We start from the raw sequence: 19168 nt of genomic DNA, 5'->3' as shown, positions 1-19168 counted from the left end.
TTAACCATGTATACCACGGTATTGCTTAACAACAGTGAGAAAGGGAACAGAAGATTTGCTAGAAATCGCTTGATGAATGAGTGTGTCACGGGTTATAACAAAATAACTACATACTCAATTGTTCTGATAAAAAATCTTTCTGATATACCATGGATTGCTTGTACACTTATTTGCGATAAAACACTGCGTTTCATCTCGTCAAAGCGAGCAAATTACAGGAATAGAGTAAATAAATAGATGCGCGTGTTCCGTTAAAAAATTTGAGAAAATCATAACTTCAAAACTGATTAGGGGAAGTGACTCGTGCTAGGCGTTTTGCAAACTCCCCGAAGCAGTTACTTCCCCTGATCAGTAGATACTTTTTACATTTAATTATTGTGCAATTTGTACATTAATGAATATTTTGTAAAAATAACGAAATTATTTTGTACGGTGTTTCGTTTGGACAATCGTGATTGTTTAATTTCGTCCGTACCCGCGATATAAGATGGTACGATGGTGTGAACATGCAATGGAAGCAAGGTAGGTCTTGTTTCTTTAATATTCTTGCGCCTTATAATATACAGAGTGAATTCAAGCGGGAACGCAGCTTTAAAGTGACATTATGCTCATTTGTTTCGTTGTCAAGTTGAATGCCCCTGATTTCAATGTTATCTTGGCAGTTTATTTTTTTTTTAATCTGGATTTTCCGTTTTAATTTTGTTTGTTTTTTACTTGTTGTTTTTTGTTCGTCTTTGTTGCTGTTGGTGGTGTTGTCGTTGTTTTGCAAGAAATTGTTTAGGTTATTCGAAACTTGTTTACTGTATTTTATTTAACAATGTGGCGGAATATGCCACACGCCCTCTAAGAGTTAAATATTTTTATTCACAAAGTTGTACGCATTTTAATTCTACACAATCATACTATGCATGATATTAAGCGATGCAGATGAAATACCGCCGGTGTTCAGAGTGAAATCGTGTCTAACAATATAATTTTCACATAGATATACTGATAAGAGAGTCATTTTAGAAGTTTTAGGTTATATTTACACGGTTCATGTGAATACTGGTGCCATATAAACTGCATGGTGAGTATATGTTATAAGTATTTTCTTCTTTTGAATTAGTATGTAGTTTAAATCTATGTTTAGTTAACATTCCTTAATTAATAGCAGCGTTTGCTTTTTAGACTTTAAGTTGTTAGCTAAATATCATTACGTATATACCCGTATGATGATCTTTAAGAGTTGTTTTGACAGTTGATATTATGAGGTTATTACTGATTGTTGAGTACAATACTGAATTCTGATGGAACAACTACACAGCTGTCAAACCTATATTTGATGAGCGGAGTCTAATATAGGTTTTGCACCTTTGTACGAGTACTACAGATTTAGCATTGTACTTAACCATGTATCACATAATGACGTACCATCAACCATCAAATTTTTAACATTTTGGCAGAACTTTGATAATTTGAGAACAATAATGAATTGATATGATTTTTGTTGACTCTGAAAAGAAAAACGAGGCTAAATCAGTACAATTGCAATTTGAAATGGATTTTTTGGACTCGAAAAAAACGAAGCCTGATAGAGTGCAATATCGATTTGACATGGGGTTTTTTTGACTGGCAAAACAAAACAGCTGCTAATTTGATGAGATTCGGTCAAAACTTAATTTGTATTGGGATATCAAATTGTACAAATGCTGGAAGTTCAATGATTACATTCTATAAGGTGTGAAATAAAAGGGTAAATTATTATATGTACGAGGTATATGGTCATATATCCGATGTATTCTTGTGCATTTCAACAATAAGATTACAAAGTAATTCTGCGTTACAAAATGCGATACGCACTTTTACAATAAAAGATGTGACACTACATATATGTCAGCTAATTGACGCATAAAAAGTTTTGAACATTTTGGCCACGTAGTTAACTGAGTAAAGTCTTTAAAATTATAAAACAATGTCACGTTGCTTTTGTTTTTATGTATCCATAGTTATAAGTTTTTTTCGACCATAGTCAATTCATATAAGATCTATTTTCTTATTTTTTTATTTTATATTATTGCACGGTTTTCCTTTTAATAATTGTTCGGGCATATTACCGAACACAATGTCTAACAACATTTTAATGCATTGAAGAGTTAAAACTATTCTCCAAGAACTAAATAATGCAAGAAAACCAGCTTTTATCGCGCCAATTTCGATATTTCTGACTTAAAATATGTCTATTTCCCACGTGTTATAGTGTATGTACATGTTTCCTAATATTGCATTTCCGTGTAGATCTACAAGTTTTCGTTTTATGATTTATATTAACACAAAAAGCATATCGAGTTTTAAAATGTAACGACAAGTAAAGTAGGACTTAGAAAGATTTGTAATAAAATAAAATGGACAAATAAAACGGATAGCCAACAGTGTGTCTGCTTAATTTCTATTCAAATCTTTCTTCTTTTTCATTCCTCAGCTTATATCACATTGACGTCAGAAGGATCAATTGTTCCCCTGCACGAGTTTCACGCGTTTGTCGTGAGGTGTATGAAAGCAGTTAGGATCTCAGAAGAACATGGGTCATCACTGGCCGATCTTCTTGTGTCTGCAGATTACAGTGGCCACTACAGTCACGGCTTGAACAGACTGGGTGAGTTTTGATTTTAACTTCGTGAATTCACGAAATACACGATTTAAACTTCTCGAATTAACCTTCGATTTTAACTTCTCGAATTCACCTTCATGACTTCACTATATCAACTTCATTAAGTTGAAATTGTGAATTTTATGAGCTGAATTCGTGAAATTATGAATTGAAATGGTGAATTCCTAAAGTTGAAATCGTGAATTCACGGAGTTGAACTCGAAGCTGAATTCGAGAAGAAATCGCAAATTCTTAAAGTTAATATCGTGAATTTGTGAAGATGAAATCGGGAATTCATGGAGATAAATTCGGGAATTTATACCGGTTTTTCGTACTTACTCAAGGAGCTGATAACTTTTGTTCATGTCAGAGGTGAGGTAACATGTAAATGACGGTAGAAAGTATTTAATGACATTGACCTGTACCGTTAGGGAATCCAGGAATGGCAATTTCATGTCAAAACGGAGATATCTTGTAGCGGTAATATTTGAAATATACATGTATATCTAACTGTATTGATATCAATGGAGGGTTTAATTAACGTTAACTTTCATATCAAATGATAAACAAGGAAAATATACATAAAAGTAATTTTATTTTGACTTGTACAAACATTGAGATACATTACATTTGTAATACAAAAATCATCATTTATAATACAAAAGATACATTACATTTGTAATACAAAGTTCATTTTTTATAATACAAAAGACACATATCATTTATAATACAAAGTTCATCATTCATAATACAAAAGATACATTACATTTGTAATACAAAGTTCATCATTTATAATACAACAGATGCATTACATTTGTAATACAAAGTTCATCATTTATAATACAAATATGCATTACATTTGTAATACAAAGTTCATCATTTATAATACAAAAGATGCATTATATTTGCAATACAAAGTTCATCATTTATAAATTATAAATGATGAACTTTGGACGGTAACTTGCACTTTCCAGTACCGTCCATGAACAGGCTCAATCAAACCGAGCCTGCAACATTTTCAATTTTGCCGTGTTGGGCTTTCTTTAGGGATTCTGTATTTATCTATTTTGTATTACAAATGTAATGCATCTTTTGTATTATTAATTTATTATATTATATTATTTATAATACAAAAGATTTATAACAATTGTTATACAAAGTTCATTATTTATAATACCTAAAACACATTACATTTGTAATACAAAGGTAATCATTTATAATACAAAAGATTCATTACAATTGTAATACGAAGTTCATCATTTATTATACAAAAGATGCAGTACATTTGTAATGCAAATTTCATCATTTATTATACAAAAGATGCATTACAGTTCATCATTTATAATACAAAAGATACATTACATTTGTTTTACAAAGGTCATCATTTATAATATATTTTAGACTCTACAAAGCTATTATTGATTTTAAAACAGAATGCTTTGTTGAAGGAAATATTCCTTTAGCATATATATATGTACATTGTGTATATTTAATTTTGCCAAATTCAGGGACGTTGTATCGATACGTCTGAAAACTAGTCTTAATGAAAACAATGATGTATGTAATAATAACTGATTTTATGGAAATGGCAGAATTTTACACGAGATATGGGTTATCCTTGTTCATTATACAGAAATGTTAGCAACTAGTAAATGGTTGATGTGAATGTGGGACAAAATTTCAAAATATCAGATGTCATAAAAAAAATAAGAATAATACACATTAATGAATTAATATGCAATATTGATGAATATTAATAATGTACATATTTCAGTAATAACGCGTTGATTTCTTCTGAATTCTTATAACATAGACAGACATTTTAGGTTTGAAGTATAAAGTTGCATTATTTAAAAAAAAGTTCTCAACTTTTGATATTGTTATTTTTACTGATGATTATCGTGCTTTATTATTTGTTAAACATAATAATGTCAAAATCAATGTCTTCAATATGATAACTTAAATTTCTGTAGTTTTCTACCACCATTACACACGTTTGCTATTGCAAGAAATGATTCATCACGTGAGATACAAATTGTTCTTGGATATTTCATATCTATCTTGTACGATGATAAGATTTGACCAGTTTGTGATATCTGTACAATGGAGTTTGTAATTTGACTACAAACCAGGATAGTATCAGAGGGACCAATTGCTACACCACGAGGTTCCTTTATCTGATCATCCTTCACCACGACTCTCGTGTTTGTCTTGACGTCATATATGTAGAAGGTATGCTCGTATCTATCTGTAAGCACAACTTTATCACTGCTCCTTATGTAAGAACAAGCGCTAGTGTCTCTACGATATGACTTGTTCGGAAAGTTAATATTGAAATCTTTCTCTTCTCCTGTAGATGATATAATACGAACTGGTGTTGAATGACCTATTGTCCCGCCGACAAAATGTGTATCATCTTTTTGGCATATCGAGTCATATTGTGTTTTCATTTTAATTGTTCTATCTAAAGTTATGTCATTAGATTTGTTAACATGGAGAATGTCTAACATAAATTCACCTTCACTTGTTATCGCTACTTCATCATCAGATACAGCAACAACGGATTGTGGCATGTAAGATAACTGATATGATCCTACTTTCGCAAGCTTCTCATTGTAAACTAAGAATTTCTTGTTTTGATTATCAACAGCAACAAGTCTACCATCAGGTAAAAAATCAATTCCTGAATACAATGGCTCTTTGACATCATCCTTTTTCTTCTTTAAATCAATACACTTTACTGGTGTAAGTATCATTGCTTTGATAACAGGAGATATATTACTGGCTTCCTCTGATAGACAGTATTTTAGGGTCAGTTGTCCTGGTATATAATCAGTGACTGACAGAGGAGGAAGATTTAATATTTCATGAAAATCAAAGCTTACAGTCACGGTCTTTAAGTCATGACATTCTGCTTCGACATTTGTGAGAAGAACATTGACGTCATTCTTCATCTTCTGCTCTACTATGAACTGTTGTACAAGAGATCCGTTCTGATACAGGTCGTCAATAGTTTCCAGAATTGCTGTTATATCAGCTAGATATTTTTCGTTCTGAGACTGCTTCATTGTCAGCTTTTCTAATGTCTCTTTCTGATACGATTGAACGTCTTTAACAACGGAAACTTCCAACTCGTCAAACATTTTCATTACTTCATCCCGCATTCGCCGTATTTTGACTGGTATTTCTTTAACATCTTCATCTAGTTTCTCTTTTGATAAACCAATGCTGTCTACGATTATGTTAGCCTTCTTTCTCACTTCCTCCATTTTAACCTTTAAAGTTGACTTTCTATTTTTTGACCTTCCAGCGACCTTCAGAATTTCCACAAGACTGTGGCATTTACGATGATTAAGAATGGCACATGTACTGCAGCAGAGCTGATTCTCATCTTCGCAGAAGAATTTTAGAACTTCCTGATGTTGATCACATTTGTCTAATCCTTTCATATCAAACGAGCCTTGTTTCGTTTTCGCCTCATTCGCATTTACTAACGTGTGACTTTTTAAGAAGGCATAAGTGTAGTGAACTTTGGAACAATCCAAACACTGAAATTCATTACAAGTTGGACAAAACTTTTCCGCCTTTGTTTGTTTGTCGTTATTCAAACATGGTTGACACATAATTCCCTTCACTCGCCCAGACACTTCACCATTTCCTGCATTGTTTTCAGCCATTTTGAAATAACGTTGTATGTATATATACCTTTGTGTTATATTTGTACTTTGTACCCGGTTACTGTCGCTACCAAACTCCTCTGATTACCTCCCTTGGCAGAATTGTACTGATAAGGGGAGATCACTGCGTAGGAGATTGTGTCGCTACAGGTAGTCGGAATGCGGAAGTAAAATAAACAATGTAATTCATACGGATCCCCTTTGCATTTATGCTTTTCAATCGGTAGCGGAGATAGCAATCGCAACTACTCGGCCCTTTCCGTCAGTTTTCGGATAAGGACATACAACAGCCGGGGACGATCCTATTGATGTTTTTTTTTTATTAAATCGGTGTATAACGAATGGGTTTTTAACTTATTAGTTGATTCATCTGCTCAAAATTGTCTGCATTTTATACTCATTATCAGCCATATATAGGTTCTATGTCATGTTCGGTCATTCGTGTAAGGCAGGCCGGTATATTCGTCTGCTTTAAAACGGCAAAAAAGGTATTTAATACAGTCATGTAAAGTGCGAATTACGATTAACACACATATTGAAGAAGAAGAAAGCCCAAGATAGATTTACATGTTTTCAACCGTGAATGCTGGATTATTGGTTTATCATGTCAAATTAAGAAGGTCTGCAGCCATTATTTACATTAAGCTATGTAGAGGATTTAACATGTTGAATTTATTTAACGAGATTATCTAATGTGGTAATTTTCAATCGCGTAATCCTTGGACATAATTAATGTGTCACAGCATAAACCGAATATAGATTACTTTGAGTAGTTGTACTTGAAAATATGTTAAGATAAAGCTTCTTAACGTATGATTATTGTTGTTTGAATAAATCATTACCTTATAAGTGCAAAACTATTTGATTTTGACTTATTTATTTTTATGTTACGCCCTTTCGTCCAAGAATAGATTTTAACACTACGGTGCAATGAATTGCTGTTTTGTGCCACGGCCAGAATAAGATAGTATATTTCAATGTTAAAAGTTAAGAACTACCAATATATTTATTGTGTGAATAATAAAGGTTGTTTTTTACATTAAATTACGAAATAAAACAACAATGAAATGTACACATTTGTTTTCAGTGTCATGATATAAAATGATAATTAATTGACTGATCTAGAAACTTGTCATTGGGCACCAAATGTTTGCCTTAAATTTGTTACTGGAAATCAAATATTTCCCTTGAATTTGTTATTGGGCACCAAATGTTTGCCTTGAATTGGTTATTGGGCACCAAATGTTTGCCTTGAATTTGTTATTGGGCATCAAATGTGTGCAAGTAACTTAGATTCATAGAATCATTACATACTGTTTCGGTCATAAAGACCACCCGATTCATTCATTAATTCATTTATTCATTCATTCGTTGACATATTTACTCACTCACTCAATCACTCATTAATTAATTAATTAATTAATTCATTCATTCATTCATTCATTTTAGACATGTATATTACTGACGTGAAAACGAAGACAACTGTGGCAATAGGAAATCCAGAAATTATCAAGGAAACCATAGCAACAGCGCTGGTAGAAGGCAATAATATCGTAGGTAAATATCAAATGCTTTTATCGTACATTGAACGTTTTTTTATATGTAGCATACAGAGCTGCATCAGTACTAAGGGTGTAGTAATTAAGTACCAGTACCAGTACATGGCAAATTATGCAGTACCATTACCAGTACCAGTACTAGATTTTAGCTCGGTACTGCAGTACCAGTACTTTTTTTGGTGAAGTAATTAAGTATCAGTACCATTACTTTTATATATTCATCAAAGTTTGAATAAATACAGTGTCAAACAAATAATTGCAAGTATTATTCAGCAAAGAAATAAAATCATAATTTACTTTAAAGTTAACATAACATATTTACAACTTTATAGTTTTAACATACTTTTTACAAACAATATTTACAACATATATTCATGTCATATCTAACTGTTTAGTAACCAGTCAACTGTATAAATACAATGCAAACATCTTTCATTTAAAACACAACAGTTTTTTGTTGCCTTTCACACCTTCACACCTCTGTTCAATTTATACCAAAGTAAATAACAACTTTTTATGGTGCTAACAATATCACTTTTTTCACTTGAAATGGGATTATTTAGAATAGAAGAAATTAATAAGTGTTTATTTTGCTCTTTTACTAGTAAATACAAAGTAATAAAAGATTTCAATAAGGATATTTTAGGGTAAAGAGTTATTTAGTCTGTTTATCTTAATTTAATTTTTACTTAAAGTCTTTGGTGCTTTTTATGATGAATACTATGTTAACATTTGAAGGAATATTGCAGCAAATTATCTTTAGATTTGATAACTTACTTTTTCACAAAAATAAAATATAGTTAATGTAATTTACAGCTTTATTTTATGAGAAAAATTGATGCTATTTTTAATTTTTATCAAAACCAAAAGTACTGGGTAATGCAGTAGCAGTACCACTTTTTAAGACAGTAATGCAGTACCAGTACCAGTAGTAGCAAAATTTTGTAAGAGTAATTCAGTATCAGTACCAGTACTTGCAAAATCACTGCAGTACGTACTGCAGTACCAGTACCAGTACCAGTAATGCAGCTCTGGTAGCATATGACTTAAAACCTATGAACATGTATACTATTTTCATATGTAGATCTATACGTGTCAGCTTTTAAACCATATTGTGTTTTGAAATACTCTATTACACATAGTTCTGGAGACGCAGACTGTTTAAAGGGAATATATACGAAGGAAAAAATATGTACTCTAAATGTTCATTACATATCTCATACAGCCTTGCCGTACACTATAATCTTAATTATGGAGAGTAAAAGGCAACTCGAATATGAAAATATAGATACTGCAACTTTTCGAGATTTTCATATTTTTCATATTTGTTACAGGACCTGTGATTGGTCGGTTTTGCATGGACCTTGCCATTAAGAAAGCAAAAGACGCTGGCATTGGCTGGGTGTCGGCACGAGGTATATCCTTACGCAAGTGACTTAAAACCAATAACAATGAAGGATAATGTAAATTAAGAATAAATATCTTCTTTTTATGCCCCCCTTCGAAGAAGAGGGGGTATATTGTTTTGCTAATGTCGGTCTGTCTGTCTGTCGGTCCGTCGGTCTGTCCGTCGGTAGACCACATGGTTTCCGCTGATTATCTTGAAAAATTTTTATCACAAAGTCTGCATATTTCACATAGTGATTGGTCATCACCAGTAGATGACCCCTATTGATTTTGGGGTCACTAGGTCAAAGGTCAAGGTCACAGGGACCTGAAATATCAAAATGGTTTCCGCTGATTATCTTGAAAAGTATGTATTACAAAGTCTTCATATTTCAAACAGTGATTGGTCATCACTAGTACATGACCCCTATTGATTTTGGGGTCGCTAGATTAAAGGTCAAGGTCACAGGGACCTTAAATATCAAAATGGTTTCCGCTGATTATCTTGAAAAGTATGTATCACAAAGTCTTCATATTTCACATAGTGGTTGGTCATCACTAGTAGATAACCCCTATTGATTTTGGGGTCACTAGGTCAAAGGTCAAGGTCACAGGGGCCTTAAATGTCAAAATGATTTCCGCTGATTATCTTGAAAAGTATGTATCACAAAGTCTTCATATTTCACATAGTAATTGGGCATCACTAGTAGATGACCCCTATTGATTTTGGGGTCACTAGGTCAAAGGTCAAGGTCACAGGGGGCTTTAAATGTCTTGTTTGTTTCATTTTACGCCTTTTTCAACAGTATTTCAGTCATATAGGTGGGTAGTTTCCTAACCATCGTTCCTGGAGAGTTACACCAGTACTAGACTACCTTCCTCCGTGCTAAACTACCAAAGCATCTCCCGGGGATCGAACCCATGCCAGAGAGGTAACTGAATTAGAAGTCATCGACTCTAACCCCTCGACCACGGATGTCAAAATGGTTTCCGCTGATTATCTTGAAAAGTATGTATCACAAAGTATTTATATTTCACATAGTGATTGGTCATCACTAGTTGATGACCCCTATTGATTTTGGGGTCACTTGGTCAAAGGTCAAGGTCACAGGGGCCTTAAATGTCAAAATGGTTTCCGCTGATTATCTTGAAAAGTATTCATCACAAAGTCTTCATATTTAACATAGTGATTGGTCATCACTAGTAGATGACCCCTATTGATTTTGGGGTCACTAGGTCAAAGGTCAAGGTCACAGGACCTTGCATGTCAAAATGGTTTCTGCTGATTATCTTGAAAAGTATTCATCACAAAGTCTTCATATTTCACATAGTGGTTGGTCATCACTAGTAGATGACCCGTATTGATTTTGGGGTAACTAGGTCAAAGGTCAAGGTCACAGGGGGCTTTAAATGTCAAAAGGGTTTCCGCTGGTTATCTTGAAAAGTATTCATCACAAAGTCTGTATATTTCACCTAGTTATTGGTCATAAGTAGTAGATGACCTCTATTGATTTAGGGGTCATTAGGTCAAAGGTCAATGTCACATGGGCCTTAAATGTCAAAATGGTTTCCGTTGATTTCTCCATAATTGAACACTTCCATGTACCCATTTTTGGCAAGTTTCTGTAAAAAAAATTCCAATTATGTGAGTCACTGGCTAGAAAGGGGGGTATATGTGTCGTTCGACATTCTTTTTAAATATTTCCTTTTCATTTTCATACAGTGTTGTAAAGTAAACTTCAGAGTTTATTGTAATGATGAAAATTTAGATGTTTGATACAAAAATAGAGCAATCATTGTAAGTTCATCTTCATCTTGGATATGAAGTGACAAATTTTGTTTGGCAGCAGACTTTGTGCTTGTTATGTCCTCTTGGATAATTAGATCAATTTATATATGTTTCAATATTTGATGTAGCCAAATTCGTGGCAACGCTTCTTTCCATTTATCCGTGAATACTATTATACATATATTATCATTGATATCAAAAATAATTATAAACTTGTACTTTTCCATTTATTTGATGCCTTTTTTAAATGAAATAATGAATAGAACAGAAACACCAATATAAGCTAATACTGAGAAAATGAAAAGCATAATCTAACTTATTTTGAATAGGTTCAAATCATTTTGGAATCGCCGGCTGGTATGGTCTACATGCATTAAAGCACGGAATGATTGTAAGTTAAGTACGAAGGCGCATTGGTGTCATTGAAATAAATGCATATGTCCTGAATGAAGATTCTTTTAACATTATTTCTATCAGAATTAAACAAAATCAATCAAACTATTAAATCATTTGTATCTTGGATTCCAGTATATTCCAACTTTAATACTGATATATTCAAATAAGTAAATGTTATATACCACTCAATGTATATTTGGAAATGTATTTTTTTTAATATTACTGAAGTTATCTAAAATAGGTTATACTCTTGCTCTTATGTTTTCATATAATTCTTTTTCTACGAAACAGATCACCACAGATATATATATAGTCTGAATCATTAACATTGCTTATCACTGTTAATCTAAAAGGATACTAGCTATTTCTATCATGTAGGGTATGGCATTTACAAATACATCACCTTTGCTGGTTCCCACAAGAGCCAAACAGGAAGTGCTGGGTACCAATCCAATATGTGTTGCGGCACCAGCCAAAGATGGCGATAGTTTCGTATTAGATATGGCTACCACTGCCGTGGCGTTAGGAAAGGTTAAACTTACGTTTTCATTTTGGTTCCATTGTTTTGGGCATTGCTTAAAGTATAGTGAACGATGTGGCCGGTTAAGTTATTAAATAACCTATAAAGCAGCAGGACATTAAATTAACAGGAAATACAAATCACAAAAAAGATCATAAACAAATACTTATTATGATTTCATGCCTGGCGCCGTTTTTAAATGTTACACAATATTTGCAATGATGACAATATTTTCTTCGGGCGGGCTAGACAAACATTTGAACAACTCTTTTACCTTTCTAATTTGTTTATTAGCAATCACGTGATACATTTTCATACGAATATACACATATGTATTTATAATGTAGATATGACTCCTCATCAATATGTATATAGCTATGTAAGGCATATCCTATGAGGTATAAAAAGTATATAGAGTGATAAAAATGAGAAAACCGTGCAATAATTTGAAAATTCAGCCATTCATTTTAGATAGAATTGGCGGACCGCAAGGACCAACCTATACCTGTTGGCTGGGCAGTGGATAAAGATGGGAAATCAACAACAGACCCTAAACAAGCATCAGGTTTAAGTCCTCTGGGTGGAGCAGAGAATACATGTATGTGTATATTTTATATAAATGCTACTATTTCAACTTTATTATTTGTTTTTACTCTCATAATTTCCGTTCTTCTTTTGGCTGCTAATTGTTCCCTTTTTCATTCGATAAATCCCATTTCCACGTATTATTTATTATGTGTGTTATATATTTCTTCATTTCTGAATGCGCAAAAGTGCGATTGTTGAATTAACAAAAAAAATCATCTTTGCAACATTTTGGCACCTTCTAAGAACTATGAGTTTACAATACTTTCTAAACTTTATCCTTCCGAGACTATAAAGTTTATGGATATCCGCATCGTCGTTTACCCACGGTATATATTCCGTACATACTACATTATCTAAACCTACGGTAAATATTCCGTACTTAATGATTGACAATTACTTAGTGTCCGTCGAAGCTTGCGACTCTTATCTTGCAACATGAGTGATATGTCATTTGTCAAAATTATGAATAAATCTTTGTTTCTCCATTTTTGAATTCTTAATCAAGTCAGTACAAAGGATGAAGTGTTTTTAATTTGTTTTAAGCTGGATACAAGGGCTATGGATTGTCAATGATGGTAGAGATTTTCTGTGGAATACTCAGTGGTGCCAATTACGCTCACCATGTCCGGAAATGGAAGGAATCTCATAGACAAGCAAACTTGGTACATAAAACTTATCCGCTCTTTGGGTTATTAGATTTTTAATTAAAACTATAAGCAGGTATTTAATGTCTGATTATTCTAAAGCGACAACATGTAGCAAATTTCGACTGCAAACATCGCTAGAATCAAGTTAAAATGCTAGTATTCATTAAATTTGGCTTTCTGTTATACTGGTTTTTTATTTTAAAGATACATGTAATTATAAAAGTGAAACAAATGTACTACGAATTTCAACCTGCATTAAATAGCCTTCCATTGTCAAATTCTTAGTAATTCCATCGAAATCAGCATTCCATTGAAATAAAATAGATAAATACAGAATCCCTAAAGAAAGCCCAACACGGCAAAATTAAAAATGTTGCAGGCTCGGTTTGATTGAGCCTGTTCATGGACGGTACTGGAAAGTGCAAGTTACCGTCCACGCCCCCTAGCACCGGCTTAACAATAATGTCGTGCTGAACGATCTTCAAGGATCGAAAATATAACATCATTGATTAAATGTACGGGGAGACTTTTTACAGCCGCCACACGGCACAAATAACACGGATGTGATCATAAAATAGATAGAATCCCTAAAGAAAGCCCAACACGGCAAAGCCAGCGTTATTTTTGACATTACAGTGTATGTATTCTATGCTTAATGAGGGCCGGTCCAGCCTTTCAGACACTGGGAGTACGGACACCTTTTTGACATATCACACCACAAACTGTCTTCTATAGCCGTATTGATACAAAAATCATACTCTTGTTTTAGGGCCAGTGCTTTGTTGCAGTAGACCCGGAAGCGTTTGCACCTGGGTTTGCAGACAGACTAAGTGATCTCATGCTACATTGTAGGAATCTTGAACCAGTAGGTCCATACATTGGATGTCGAATACATTTATCACCTTAGTGAGATGTTATGTAATTTGGATCTTGCTATCGATGTCTGTCTTTCAGTCCGTCGACTCATGAATGAGCTACTGAGTGGTTTAGAAAAATCCTTAACAATGAATGGATTAAAAACATCGTGTTTAACTAATTTAGGTGCTGAAAGATTGAATAAGAGGGAATGCCCGTTCATCAAGCATGGTTCCATTTTGTAAGCGAGAAACTTTGTATATAAACAGTATAAAATTGTAAATTCCGTATGTACTCACTTAGTGTTTACCAATTTCTTTAGTTCGATTGTGTTGGAAGCTTATTGGAACACTTTCGAAACCGTTGCTGGCAACAAGCGCGTTCAAAGTTTCTTGCCCAAGGAAACAACGTCTTGTCCCTGAAAGGGTTTGAACCAACGCGGCCAGCAATCCGTAGATTGCTAATGCAATCCTTAGATTACTACTCCGACCCGGTCACTTCTCGGCCATTCCGCCACACTTCTTTCGCATTTGGTAAACAAATGTCGTTGCAGCAATTTAACATTTGATATTAATTAGTTGATATATAGAAAACTGGTCAAAAATTAAAATGCCAGTCGGATATGAATCAATAAAAAATAATTCATTTTAGGCAGATGGTCAATCAGAGGTGTTGGTAGCCGGTGATCCAGAGAGGTTACATATGGAAAAATGTGACAATCAAGGTGGGATCTGGTACCATCCAAACCAAATTAAAAATGCCGTAAGTATTTTAACTTTAACCCTGGATTGGGCATTACGCGTCTGTGAATAATCGCTAAAATATATATAGATGATTTTATCTCATTTGTCATTTAAGCTTGTTATTTTACTTTATTAATTAATCAATTAATTAATAAGTAAACAAGCAGTTTTGACATCGGAGAGATTATCCAAAACAACGTTGACTTTCGTCATGTAATATACGGTTTTAATTTAGTCCTGAATTTTGTATAACTATATTTTTAGATAGCACAGCAGAAATCTGATTTTCAAAGAAACTATCATTTTGTGAACAGATATAATTTCATTGAATGAAAATTTAGTACATATGTGCATGCAAAACACGTTCTGTGGCGACTGATATTGTCTTCTGCCAACACCTTCAAACAACATGCTTATTCTTGCATAAACAAGCACTTTTAAAGATTGATAGGTATCGTGCCCTTACCAATGAGTTTAGTTGTGCACAAATTATGAGCATGTCTTTATAAGATTTTAATGTTTCGAAATTGTGCTTTGTCCTCGACCGTCAACATATTTTATGAAACTTAAAAGATATAATAGCTATACCTCTCGATCTTTATAACCTTTTTGTAATGGAATAATTTATACAGAATAATGTATGTACAAATAAATATTAACATCAACTCGACAGACAATATATACACTCGATATGATATAGAATATTTTTTATTTTATTTCAGAATGATATAGCTGCGTCATTACAAATTGAGCCAATGAAAACGCTGTAGAAGGTTGAATCACAATCAAATGGACACACTGTCAAAACATTTTTTCTATGTGTTACTGTTGTGTATTATTACAATAACAGATGATATACTTGTGTTGTGTTTAAACAATGTATTAAAAAGAAAGAACCAAACGCCAAGTACATTTCAATCGCATCTTCTCGAACCTTTCTTTCAAACTTTAGATAAGAATTATGAATAATAACCGAAAAGTTCCAATTGCGTACACATGCCTAAATTCAAAAATAATGGCAGCTATCTTAAAAGGAAAGTATGCCTAATCAAGAGGGCCAAAATATTGCCTTAGATCGCTCACCTGACATATCGAACTCATCCAACCAATTACTGAGCCAAGCGACTAAACAAAGTTTGATGACAATAGAGAAAACAAATGTGACCTCTAGAATGTTAACGAGATTTTTTAATATTTGGGCAGTGTGACTAAGTTTTTGACCCAAGGTTACACAAATTCGATCTTGACTTAATTTGCAATCATCAAAACAAACTTGCAGACTAATTTCCAGGATATTTGGATAAAAAAGTAGCCACTAGAGTGAAACAAGCTTCATTTATTTTTAGCTCCTGTTTGTTATCTAGTTTCTGACCGAGACGACCCGTATTCGAACTTGACCTAGAAGTCATCAAAACAACCTTCCTGGCCAATTTCCAGAATATTTGTGCAGCCACTAGAGTGTTAACAATATTTTTCTATTTTTAGGTCCTGCGGCCTAGTTTTTGACCGGAGATGACCAATCTTCGAACTCTATCTGTATTTCATTGAGACAAACATTCTGACAAAGTTTGGTGATGATCCAATCATAACTGTGACTGCTAGACTGTTAACAACCCAATTGTTGACGACGAACGACGCACGCCGACGGACGCCGGACATAGCCCCATCACCTTGACCAATTCGTAGTCAGGTGGGGTAAAAAAAACAATTGAAGTTTATCATTTTCGTAATCGTATAAACTATATTCTTGAAAAAAAATGTTGAAAGACTTGTATGTTATTATGTATGAGCATTCATATGATTAATAACAACCTTTGTTCTTAGTATGAACATTCATATGAGGTATAACAATATTTTGAGCTAAAAATAGAAAAACCTTGATAACACTCTAGTGGTCACATTTTTGCCTCAATCATCATCAAACTTGGTCAGGATGCTTATCTAGAAAATAGCTCGGATGACTTTAAACATGGGTCATCTCGAATGAAAAACTGGGTCACAGGAGCTAAAAAAGAAAAACATTGTTAACACTCTAACGGTTACATTTTTGACTCAATCATAATCAAACTTGGTCAGTATGCTTGTCTAGGTAATAGCTTTGATAAGTTTGAACATGGGTCATCTCGGATGAAAAATTAGGCCACAGGTGCTAAAAATAGAAAAACCTTGATAACACTCTAGTGGTCACATTTTTGACTCAATTATCATCAAACTTGGTCCGGATGCTTGTCTATGTAATTGCTCAAATGAGTTCGAACATGGGTCATGTCGAATGATAAACTAGGTCACAGAAGCTAAAAATAGAAAAATCTTGTTAACACTCTTGTGGCTACTGTTATGTTCCAAATATCCTGGTAATTGGTCTGAAAGTTTGTTTTGGTGATTTCCTAGGTCAAGTTCGAATATGGGTCACCTGGGTTCAAAAACTAGGTCACACCGCCCAAATATGGAAAAACCTTGTTAACACTCTAGTGGTCACACTTTTTACTCAATTATCGTCAAATTTAGTCAGGATGCTTGTCTAGATAATTGCTCGGATGAGTTTAACCATGGGTCATCTTGAATGAAAAACTAGCTCACAGGAGCTATAAATAGGAAAATCTTGTTAACACTCTAGTGGCTACTGTTTTGATCCAAGTATCCTGGAAATTGGTCTGAAAGTTTGTTTTGATGATTTCCAGGTCAAGTTCGAATATGGGTCACCTGGGGTTAAAAACTAGGTCACACTGCTCAAATATGGATAATCCTGGTTAACACTCTAGTGGTCACATTTTTGACTCACCTGTCATGAAACTTGGTCAGAATGTTTGTCTAGGTAATTGTCCGGATGAGTTCGATGGGTCAGGTGAGCAATCTATGGCCATCTTGGCCCTCTTGTCTATTTTTAGCTCCTGTGACCTAGTTTTTGTATCGAGATGACCCATCTTCGAACTCGATCTGTATTTCACTGAGACAAACATTCTGACAAAGTTTGATGATATTCCAATCAAAACTGTGACTGCTAGACTGTTAACAACCCAATTGTTGACGACGAACGATGCACAGCGCACGACGTCGGACGCCGGACATAGCCCAATCACTATACCTCACATTGACAACTTCGTGGTCAGGTGCGCTTGAAAACATTATATCTTATTATTATTATAAACATTATATATAATATATTATAACATTTTTATATTCGTATATCCCCAAAAGTATGAACATTCATATGAGGAATAACAATATGTTGTTCTAAGTATGAACATTCGTATGAGGAATAACAATATTTTGTTCTAAGTATGAACATTTATATGAGGAATAACAATATTTTGTTCTAGAACACTTTATAATCTGCTGTATATATAGATGATAATCCATATCGGACCACTTTCCTTCAAAATATATGTATAACTATTTCATGGCATATCGTCATGTATGATATGAATAATGTATAAGACTGATAATACCAAATGGTTTTGTATGTTTGTATTTATTAATGTATGCTGTATACTTACGTAATAACAAGGGACTGTTATGTGCATGTCATATTGTATAATAAAATTTGTTCTGTTTTATGATACTGAATCATTGAATACAACATAATTATTTTATGGTATAAGATTCCTTTCATTATACAGACCATTTTACTTTAAGATATTAAAATATGACAACCAATAATGTTTAGAATAGCATTAATTATAAAAATCAACAACTTAGTGTAACAGATGTCTAAGAAAGTCAAACTCTCACATTTATTTAAATGTTATCTACGAAAACACATCCAATTAATAAATCTGATTTTTGCTACATGTTTGTAACATACTGTTGCGTTTATAAATTACACTGAAACTTTCCTTTTCTTGTTGTTGTTACTTTAGATTTTGTTTCATTGTTTGTTTGTTTGTTGTTGTTTTTTGTCGTAAACGGGGAAAACAATGGTTATGTCAAATTTTGTAAAGGGCCCCGAAGAATAAGGAAATTTAAAATTTTAAACTTTTAGTGAAATAAAATACACAAAATTTTGAAGGGAAAAAAATGTTTTTAAATTCAAAATTCCCCTTTAAAATGGTTAACAGAAAAATAACGGGGAAAAAAATCTATAATACCATAAAAAATTTTTCATAGTTCTTTAACAGTTGAAAAGAGGAAAAAATTTATAAAAAACCTGCCCCAAATTAGGGAAAATTTTTATATGATTTTCATCCCCTCATGACTCGCATTTTCCCTCGGCCCATTTCCCCGGTGGAATTAAAAAATAACCCCGAAAAATTTTTCCCCGTTTGGAAAACCACCCCATAAACTCGCATTTTTCTGGGGGAAATTTTCCCGGGTTGGAAATTAAATGGGCCGAAGATTTTTGGGATTTCCCCGGTATAAATGCCCTGAAGAAAAAACCA

At 33.4% G+C, this 19168-nt stretch overlaps 1 protein-coding gene across 4 annotated transcripts in view; it reads left to right on the top strand.

The window, feature by feature from the left end:
* The window catches only part of LOC132741605 (uncharacterized oxidoreductase YjmC-like), a 41837-nt gene extending 25931 nt beyond the window's left edge, over window positions 1-15906 (top strand). The window contains exons 1-9 of one of the 4 annotated variants that reach the window (XM_060729818.1): window positions 7752-7863; window positions 9200-9280; window positions 11370-11431; window positions 11815-11967; window positions 12428-12554; window positions 13088-13206; window positions 13961-14056; window positions 14698-14808; window positions 15512-15902. In XM_060729818.1, coding sequence (XP_060585801.1) covers window positions 7758-7863; window positions 9200-9280; window positions 11370-11431; window positions 11815-11967; window positions 12428-12554; window positions 13088-13206; window positions 13961-14056; window positions 14698-14808; window positions 15512-15559 — 903 coding nt within the window. In that variant the 5' untranslated portion in view covers window positions 7752-7757 and the 3' untranslated portion in view covers window positions 15560-15902. Of the gene's footprint in view, window positions 1-7751; window positions 7864-9199; window positions 9281-11369; window positions 11432-11814; window positions 11968-12427; window positions 12555-13087; window positions 13207-13960; window positions 14057-14697; window positions 14809-15511 lie in introns of those variants that run through there. The other 3 variants (XM_060729815.1, XM_060729817.1, XM_060729816.1) reach the window with 3 other exon arrangements.
* Window positions 15907-19168: the final 3262 nt, after the last annotated feature.

Source organism: Ruditapes philippinarum, unplaced genomic scaffold, assembly GCF_026571515.1.
Source record: "Ruditapes philippinarum isolate M1 unplaced genomic scaffold, ASM2657151v2 ctg1359_1_1_1_1, whole genome shotgun sequence".
In the NCBI taxonomy this organism is placed as follows: domain Eukaryota; kingdom Metazoa; phylum Mollusca; class Bivalvia; order Venerida; family Veneridae; genus Ruditapes; species Ruditapes philippinarum.
The sequence above is the reverse complement of the archived record's forward strand: the minus strand, read 5'-3'. Positions and strand labels throughout refer to the sequence as shown.